General features: G+C 51.1%; 1 protein-coding gene across 1 annotated transcript; it reads right to left on the bottom strand.

The window, feature by feature from the left end:
• Positions 1 to 2,117, bottom strand: LOC310887740 (olfactory receptor 14C36-like; the record flags this gene model as incomplete). Its single annotated transcript, XM_083813913.1, has 1 exon — positions 1 to 2,117. Exon 1 carries the CDS (start codon positions 961 to 963, stop codon positions 1 to 3), a length of 963 nt encoding a protein of 320 aa, XP_083670039.1. The 5' UTR covers positions 964 to 2,117.
• Between the last annotated feature and the right edge of the window lie 7,989 nt (positions 2,118 to 10,106).

The following is a 10,106-nucleotide window of genomic DNA, read 5'->3' as shown; positions in this document are numbered from 1 at the left end:
TCATGAGTGATATGCAGAAGACAGGCAGTTTACTGCTTCTGAAAAACATCCCATCATCACTTTCCACACTACATCCTTCAGCTCCTGGTTCCTCATGCTGTAGATGAGGGGGTTCACTGCTGGAGGCATCACCGAGTACAGAACTGCAAGCAAAAGATTCAGGGAGGAGGAGGACATGGAGGGCGGCTTCAGGTAGGAAAATATTGCAGTGCTGATGAACAGGGAGACCACAACCAGGTGAGGGAGGCACGTGGAAAAGGCTTTGTGCCGTCCCTGCTCCGAGGGGATCCTCAGCACTGCCCTGAAGATCTGCACATAGGACAGCACAAGGAAAACAAAACATGCAAATAATAAACAGGCACTAACCACAACAAGACCAACTTCTCTGAGGTAGGTATCTGAGCAGGAGAGCTTGAGGATCTGGGGGATTTCACAGAAGAACTGGTCCAGGGCATTGCCTTGGCAGAGGGGGAGGGAAAAGGTATTGGCAGTGTGCAGCACAGCATAGAGAAAAGTACTGCCCCAGACAGCTGCTGCCATGTTGACACAAGTTCTGCTGTCCATTATTGTCCCATAGTGCAGGGGTTTGCAGATGGCAACGTAGCGGTCATAGGCCATGATGGTGAGAAGACAAAACTCTGCTGTGAGAAAGAGAATAAAGAAAAAGACCTGGGTAGCACAGCCTGCATAGGAAATGGCCGTAGTGTCCCAAAGGGAGTTGGTCATGGCTTTGGGGACAGTGGTGGTAATAGTGCCCAGGTCGAGGAGGGCGAGGTTGAGGAGGAAGAAGTACATGGGGGTGTGGAGGCGGTGGTCGCAGGCTACGGCTGTGAGGATGAGGCCGTTGCCCAGGAGGGCAGCCAGGTAGATGGCCAGGAAGAGCCCGAAGTGCAGGAGCTGCAGCTCGCGTGTGTCTGCGAATGGGAGGAGGAGGAAGTCTTTGGGGAAGCTGCTGTTGGACATTTGCTGTCTCTGGGTATGCTTGGCTGTCCATGGAGGAATTTAAAGAGACAAGTTAGATAGTGTTTTCTGAGCAAAACCTAAACCAGATTTCACTGAAACATCCTCAACAAGACACACTGCCTCTTCCAGGGAAGAATACATGCTCCTGCCTGGAGCTCTTGTCTTGGTTTCCTAAGAGTGCCACAGAGACGAGGTTAATCAACCTCATTCTCTGGAAGGGTCAGTACTGCCCTTTAGGTACATGGTAAAGGTCAACAGGACTGATCCATTTTCCTTGTTCTTCCTGTCCTTCATGGTAGCAAAATGGAAGCAGTTACTCCAGAGAGTGCTTTTCATTCAGGTACTGTAGGCGTTGGTCTTCCCTCTCAAGAATCTCCCTCAATGTTGTCCTCAGGATGCTGTGGAGCTGTGAGCAGCCTGCCCCAGGCACCAGCCTCTGGGCATCACCAGGACCCTTCCCTGCCCTGATCAGGGGGCTCCTTCCACCCACAGCTTCTCCCCACAGCACCCAGGGCAGCTCCCCGGGCAGGCTGAGTGCTGAGCCTGGCAGGCGGCAGAGGCCCTGCCCCAGCACACAGCCCCTGGGGCACAGCAGGGACCCTGATCTGCACCGCGGCCCTGGGCACCCCTGCCTGCACCCCGGCTGCACAGCCTGCAGCCAGACCCACAAGAAGAAACCCTCATGTCCTGTCCCTCTGACAGCTTTGGCATGTAATCCCTGCCCTGGAGGTTTTCACTCCCCTCTTATACAAAGAAACTCTGAGGGTTCTTCTGAAAAATCCCCATAGGCTGCAGGATTTGTCAGCAAATATGGAGATGGCACCAGGAACAACAGCTATGCTGCCCTGCAGCCAGAGACTTACCCTGTTCAGGGCTGGGAAGATTTCTCCTGCAGTGAGCTCTCAGCAGCCCCCCTCCACACTGCCTTTAACATCTCCCTCCCTTCTCTCAGCCGCCCTTGTCCCCTGCAGGCAGTGCCCCCAGCCCTGCTGCGCTGTGCAGAGGAGCTGCTCCTGGGCAGAGCTGTCTCTCTGCAGCGCTGCCCGCTTGCCAGGAGCTCCCCTTGGGCCCAGGAGCCTGGCCCAGCTCAGCAGCACAGGGAGCTCTTGACAAGTCCCTGGGCCTCCAGGGGAATCAACTTTGAAACAGACTGAAGTAATCATTTATGTTTCTTCACTCCACTGGAGAGGGACCACTGTCTTTCCTCATTTCAGAAGAGGTATGATGTCCAAGGATCACCTTTCCAGGTCCTGGTTTCAGGCAGAATACCCACCCAAGGATCTCCCTCTCCCTGCTGAGGGAAGGATTTCAGCTGAGTCAAACCAGGCATGTCATACTTTATTTGCAGTCCAGCGGCTAGAAGGGGGTTTAGCTGCCTCTCCCATGCCTCACAGAAGCCCACAGGAGTTGGGATTCCTCTTGCCTTGGTTCAGGTGGGCACAAACCAGCCAGCTGTATGTCAGCTGCTTGTCTCAGTTCCCAGCACATTGAATGGAGACAGAGGCCAGGAGGGAGCTGGTCAGATGCAGACACCAGGTGACATTGGAGATGCCAGAGTGACATTTGAGTGAAATTTGACATGCCGAATTCCTCTGGGCCATAAACAGAGATTTTATTGATGCATGTCCAATATAATATAACTGTAGCCATTGTTCAATAGCAAAGAAATAAAAGGCAAGCTATGACCGGGTTGCCACCACCGAAACATGGTGGGACCACTCCCATGACTGGAGTGCTGCAATGACTGGCTGTAGGCTCTTCAGAAGAGACAGGCAGCACAGAACGGGTGGTGGTGTGGCTGTCTATATTAGAGAGTGTTTTGATGTTGTAGAACTCGAGTCTGGGAATGATAATGTTTAGTCCTTATGGGTTAGGGTCATTGGGAAGGCCAAGAAGGAATGCCTTATCTTATCGATAGACCACCACACCAGGATGAAGAGACAAATGAGGCGTTCTACAAGCAGCTGGCAGAAGTTGCACAATTGCCAGAACTTGTTCTCGTGGGGCACCTCAACTTCCCAGGTATCTGCTGGAAATACAGTACAGCTGAGAAGAAGCAGTCTAGGAGGTTCCTGGAGAGCGTGGAAGATAGCTTCCTGACAAAGCTGATTACTGAACCTACCGGGACAGTGCCCAGCTAGACTTTTTGTTCACAAACAGGGAAGGACTGGTGGGAGATGTGGTGGTCGGGAGCTGTCTTGGGCAGAGTGACCCTGAAATGGTAGAGTTCTCTATTCTTGGTGAAGTCAGGAGGGGGATCAGTAAAAGTGCTGTCTTAGACTTCTGGAGGGCAGACTTTGAGCTGTTCAGGACACTGGCTGGCACCTTGGGAGGCATTTCTGAAGGGCAGAGGAGTCCAGGAAGGCTGGGCACTCTTCAAGAAGGAAACCTTAATGGCTCAGGAGCAGTCTGTCTCCACGTGCCCAAAGATGACCCAGCATGGATAATACATAACCACAAAAAGGAGGACTAAGGAGAATCTCCATCCTTGACTGGATGCGAGGGGAAACTTAGTGTCCAGAGATGAGGAGAAGGCTGAGGTGCTTAATGTCTTCTTTGCCTCAGTCTTTAGGAGAAAGAGCAGTTGTTCTCTGGCTACCCAGACCCCTGAGCTGGTGGAAGTGGATGGGGAGCAGAATGTGGCCCTCATAATCCAAGAGGAAATGTTTGGCGACCTTCTAAAGCACTTGGATGTATGCAAATCTGTGGGGATGGATGGAAACCACCCGAGGGTACTGAGAGGACTGGCAGAAGAGCTGACGAAGCTATTTTCTGTCATTTATCCACAGTCCTGGCTATCAGGGGAGGTCCCAGTCGACTGGCAGCTAGCAAATGTGATGCCAATCTACAAGAAGGGCCTGAGGGTGGACCTGGGAAATGATAGGCCTGTTAATTTGACTGCAGTACCAGGGAAGCTTATTGAACAGGTTATCTTGAGTGTCATCACGCGTTGGGTTAGAAACTGGCTGGGTAGCTGGGCCCAAAGTGTTGTGAATGGAGGACTCCACTGGTGACCAGCAGTTGGAGGCCGGTCACTAGCAGAGTCCCCAAAGGCTCAGTATTAGGGCCAGTTCTTTTTAATATCTTTATCGATGATCTGGATGAGGGGATTGAATGCACCCTCAGTAAGTTTGCAGACGACACCAAGTTAGGTGCGTGTGTCGATCTGCTTGAGGGTAGGAAGGCTCTGCAGGAGGATCTGCATAGGCTGGACCGATGGGCTGAGGCCAACTGTATGAAGTTCAACAAGGCCAAGTGCCAGGTCCTGCACCTGGGGTGCAACAACCCCAAGCAGCGCTACAGGCTGGGAGATGAGTGGTTGGAAAGCTGCCTGGCAGAGAAGGACCTGTGAGTATTGGTTGATAGTCGGCTGAATGTGAGCCAGCAGTGTGCTCAGGTGGCCAAGAAGGCCAACAGCATCCTGGCTTGTATCAGAAACATTGTGGCCAGCAGGTCTAGGGAGGTGATTGTCCCCCTGTACTCAGCTCTGGTGAGGCTGCCCCTCGAGTACTGTGTTCAGTTTTAGGCCCCTCACTACAAGAAGGACATCGAGGTCTGGAGCATGTCCAGAGAAGGGCAACGAAGCTGGTGAGGGGTCCGGAGAACAAGTCTTACGAGGAGTGGCTGAGGGAGCTGTTATTGTTCAGCCTGGAAAAGAGAAGGCTCAGGGGAGATCTTATTGCACTCTACAGATATCTTAAAGGAGGCTGTAGTGAGGTGGGGGTTGGTCTATTCTCCCACATGCCCGGTGATAGGATGAGGGGCAATGGGCAAAATTTGTGCCAGGGGAGTTTTAGGTTGGATTTTAGGAAAAAGTTCTTTACTGAAAGGGTTGTTAGGCATTGGAATGGGCTGCCCAGGGAAGTGGTTGAGTCACCATCCCTGGAGGTATTTAAAAAACATTCAGATACAGAGCTTAGTGATATAGTTTAGTGTAGGACTTGTTAGTGTTAGGACAGAGGTTGGACTAGGTGATCTTGGAGGTGTCTTCCAACCTAGAGGATTCTGTGAGTCTGTGGTAATGTCAATTATTACAGGAATGGTCAATATTCTGTGTGTCTGTGTGTGTATGTTTATTTCAACTTTTTTTTTTTTAATTTGGCTCATTTTGCAGATGAAAATTGTATTATTCATCCCATTTCCATTCCAGTATCTACTTGTTGAGCATAGTTCAAAGTCTCTGCACACAACGAGCCAGGCTCTCTGTGAATATAAACAAAAGAAAGGAGCCTGCACTGCCTTCTTTGTCTGACGTCCTTCCTCTGAGACCTGGTCTGGATCTGCAGGCGCAGTGCCTGTGTGCAGGGGTGCTGAGGAAAAGAGCCCCATCCCAGCAGCACAGCCAGGGAGCAACAGCACTTGGTGCCTGCAGAGCTGCTCTCTTGCCATTGCCGCCCTCTCCTGCTGAGCCCTGCTGGTGGGGTCAGGCCCGGCTGCTCCTGTGGCTTGGTGCCAGTGCTGCTGTGGGGCTGTGCTGGGACTGCAGGCAGGGACAGGCAGTGGGCACGGCAGTGGCACAGCTGGCCTCCACTTGCTGCAGCACTTCCCTCCTAAGAGGGGATCTCCTCCGGGCACTGCCTGAAGGCTGAGGCCTTCCTGCAAAGTTGCTGTCAAGAACAAGTCCAAGGAAGAGACTCCAAAGAGGCTGTGTGCTTTGCTGCTTTCCAGATGGGCTCGGGGTGGTGAGAGCAGAGTCCCAGCATGGAGTTTAGGGATCTGGGGCTGGTTCACAAGTTCCCTGTTAGTTGATAGTGGCCATACACTCGGGCTTCACAGAACATGAAGGCGCTGATCGCAGAGGAATATGTTGTCCTTATTTTTATTTATTTATTTATATATTTATTTATTTATTTATTTATTTATTTATTTTGGTCCTGGAGGGATCCAGGAGCTTCCAGGAGAGCCCAGGTGATTTGCAGGGGCAATACGAGCCTGGGAGACAACCGCAGAGCATGAGCCTGTCCAAGGAGGACTGACCAGAGCTCAAGTGCTCAATGTGGTGTGAGCAGGCAGAGGAGAGCTCTGCAGCCCCAGGGCACACAGCAGCCCCAGGAAAGGAGTCTGGCGAGTGATTCCTTGCAGCCCTGGGGCAATGGCAGTGACCCCATGAGCTGGGTCTGCCTCCCAGCCTGACCAGCACGGCCCTGCAGAGTGCCCCAGTGGCCCGGGCACCACAGCCCCCTCGCTCAGCAGAGCAGCACCGCCAGCTGGGACTGGGGCTGGGAGAGCGCTTCCCTTGAATGTCTTCTAGGCCAGCTTCAGGCACATGGCTTCTGGACGTGAGCATGATCTTCACTGTGCACAAGGAGCTGAGAGACCACAAAGAAGCACGGGGCTGGAACATTGCCTGCAAGGTCCCTCCTGCCCTAGCACCTCACAGGAGTGACACAGAACTGGCTGCTGTGCATCAGAGAGGCTGGGAGTCCAGCAGCAGTGCCATGGGCTTGAAGGATCACAACCAGCTCACTTCTACCTGGGCAGATTCTGGCCCAAGAAGGGGGTGTTTTGTAGGTATGGTATTAGGAGGGCAGTGGTGCCTCAGAAGCTCTAAGTCCAGTAGGAAGCGAAAGGCTCTTAAACGGCCTGTGAGTTGACCTCTTTCTGAAGTAGCTGACAGGTCATCCCTTGAATCCTGGCTGGGATCTGTGCCTTTAGGCTCACATCTGCTGGTCTCCATGACAGGCCAGCAGATGCACCTGCTTTGCACATCGTTTGTGAGATCCTCTCTTCCTAAGGACCTGGTAGGCCCCATTGAGGAAGAGGTCTTGAAGAGGTGTTGTCATGTCAGAGGTTTCAGCTTTTGCCTCATTCATCCTTCAGGGCTGCTTTCAGTTTTCAACACAGAGGGCGACCACTGCCTCCCAGATGCCTGAGGGAACACAAAGCCTTCATGAGGCTATGGAAGAAGTTACCCTGGGTCCATAGGAACCATTTCGGAACCAAAACACGTAGGCAGGAAGCGCACTTTTGTGGTGTTGCAGAGCTGCTGGGCACATTGTGCAGAGTGCTCCGACAGCCTTTGTGTCCTTCTCCATGCTGGCTTAGGAGCTGCTTCTTTCTCAGGAACGGAGGAGCCAACAGAGGTGAGACACATAGTCTGAGTTCATGAAAGCCATCAGAAAGCTGCCCCTAAGTAGATGATTGATATGGGGGAAAAGGAGGAGCCTGGCCAGGAGAGATGTGAGATTTGGGGGAGGAAAGAGGAGCTTGGAGAGCAGAAGCTAACGATTTTGGAGAGGTAAGAATATTCAGGTAATGTTGATCCCACCATAAAGCTGACTTAAAGCAGTCATGTGAGGCCCTTACCCTATTTTAACCTGTTACGTTAATACCTAAATCTAAATGCCACTCCACACCCTGACAGGAATCCACCGCTCTAACTTTTGACCACAATATCCCTTGAAGCCAAAATTAGTCCATAACCCCTTTCCATTACCTTTACTCTCTCGCTCACCCTGATCCCTGCCCTTAACACTAGCATTGAAATGCTCTATTTAACCCTAGTCTTCCAGCAGACCTAAACAAAACCCTCAGCCAAAGAGCTTGACCATACCCTAACCACAGACCTGACACCACAAGCAGAACACCAAACCCTCCCACGAAACATCTGCTTAATCTCTCACCCAGAATGGTTCGCATAGTCCCTAATGCCATACACGAACAACTATCATCCAAAGCCTGTCTTCCTGTGCATTAACCTTCTTACCTTTAACCCTTTTCCTGACCCTTAACTTTAGGTTCTTGTTCCACTGGGGCAGGGCAGGAACCGTGAGATCGCGGTGCAGTCACATGGCATTCAAAGATGAATGTGAAGGGCCATGGATCTGAGCAGCTTGTAGGTCATAAGGAGGAGATGGGTGGGAATGCTCTGATGAGCTCAGCTCTGCCTCAGGATCTCCTGCCCCAGCAGGAGGAATGTGACTGTGGAAGGGACTGTGAGGTCACTTCTCTCTCTGCAGTTGATAGGGCAGCAGCAGCAACGTGTCACGGAAAGGGACTGTGAGGTCACTTCTGTCTGAAGTAGCTGACAGGTCACGCTTTCACCTAGGATCTGTACTTCTCAGCTGACATCTGCCAGTGGTCCTGCTAGGCCAGCAGAAGGCACCTGGTTGGCATGCTGACTGTGGGATCCCCTCTGCCTCCATCCCCAAGAGGACCCAGACAGAAAGAAGGCCTGAATATGGGTTGTACTGTCCCTTCTGCTAGAGTACATGACCGGACAGCAGCTGGCGCAAGGCTTGGTTGTGTCTACACAAAAGCTGCAAGGCCAGCAGCAGGACCATGGTTTGGAAGATGCTGGTGAGATGACTTCTGTCTGGTTGGCTGTCAGGCCACTAGAAGGCCAGTGGATTGGGATGCGTACTTCAGGAGTGGTTTCCACCCTGATGGAGCTTTCTTTGGTAGTAGGAAAGAGCAGGAGAGAAAAAAAATGCTGCAAAGTCCACCTTGGAAGGTTGGCGCTGGCCATGAAGAGGAAGAAATGTCCCTCAAAGGGTTGTGCTGTTGTGCTAGAGGTCACCCAAAGAGCGTCTGTGATCAGAACATGGCTTTGTGTTTCAAGGAACAGCGTGGTGAGGGTTGACAAGACATCGGTGAAACCACGGAAATACCGGGATGAGAGCAAGGTGGTGAACAGAGATGGGTGTCTGCAGCCTTCAAGGATATAGGGCAAAGTGTGGGGCAGCATAGGGAAGCCTGGAGAGGACAAAGAGGTGGGTGCTGGCAAAAAGAGAAGGCCCCAACAGCCCTGACATTTTTGTCCCCTTGGATAGAGCTTCTGAGGAGATGAGATATAGTCATTGCAAGGGGGGTCATTGCTTTCTTGAGACCCTGTGCAGAGGCAGGGAGGTGTCATGTCATTGTTCTTCTTGCGGCATCACACTGCCCACCACATCCCACAGACCCCCAGCAAGAGCCCTGAGCCAGACATGGGGGTGCAGGATCTTCCCTCCCAGTCACTTTTACTTCACCGCAACAAACCCAGAGTTTTCTCAGCACAGTGCTTTGCCTATCTGTAAGGATGGCCTCCAATTTTCTGCCCTAACAAGTCCCTGAGGAGAATCTCTTGGTAACGGCCCTCAGTGGGGCCCATTAATACTCCAAGTTACTTCAACTTTTCCTTCTGACTTTCCTTTCTCAAGCAATTGCATCATTCTCCTCTCAGTACCTGAGGTTCAGAGACAGAGCATCAAAATCCACCATGGAATTCATTAAAATGCAGAAACACTTAAGGAAACATATGTCTCCCATAGTTTTATTCAAGTCTTCAAGACTTGGACAGCTAATTGGAGAGCTTTCATGGTGTAGTTAAGGAGGAAGATTTCAAAAAGCACCTAATAAAAATCTTTTCTCATTTTAAAGCGTGGATTTTGTTGCATTTCAGCTTTGAGCATCTTTCTTCAATTGATATTAATCCAGGACTTCTCCTATGGAGACGTCCATAGGGAGGACAAGCAGACTCTTGAGGTCTGACAGTGCATGGACAACCTTGCTCCTCACCACCCCAACCCTGACATTTTTCTCATTGGCCACCTGGCACTTGCATCACTTTTCCTTACACCAGACTTCTGCACTGAAGTCTGCAGCTGGATGTTACAGCCCCTTTGCACCAGCTCCCACCTGCTTTCCTTAGAGACCTGGCTGCACACAGGCACAGAAGGGTTTTTCCTTATTTTAAAACGAACAACAAGAAAACATGCAGCAATTTTCCAAACAGCAAAGCAAGCTCCTCATCTTGTATGTCTCCAGTGAGGTTTACCTCACTGGTTTATCCTCACAAAAGGATGACTGTAAATTAAGTATTTTATACTGATTGATAGGAAATTAAAAGTATTAAGATTAGTATTATTCCATATGATCCTAATTCAATGATAAATGATGAGGAGCTTGCTACAGAAACAATTAGGCAGACTGATAATAGATGGGCAAGCTTCAACTCAATGAAGTTCAAAGCAGCAGCTGGGTCAGTGAGAGAGGCCTGAATGGTCAAAGGGTAAGGGGTGGGCAAAGCAGGAGAACCATGGGAAGTGCATAGATCCAGACAGGCAGCTGGAGAGGGGACATTCAACAGGGATTGTTTATTCGAGATGGGTGGAAGTACCTGGAAGATGAGGGAGTACACCATGATGGACAAAGCGATGACA

Source organism: Anser anser (genome assembly GCF_964211835.1).
Source record: "Anser anser genome assembly, chromosome: 29".
Lineage (NCBI taxonomy): Eukaryota > Metazoa > Chordata > Aves > Anseriformes > Anatidae > Anser > Anser anser.
Note: the sequence above shows the minus strand (reverse complement) of the source record. Positions and strands in the feature narration are given on the sequence as shown.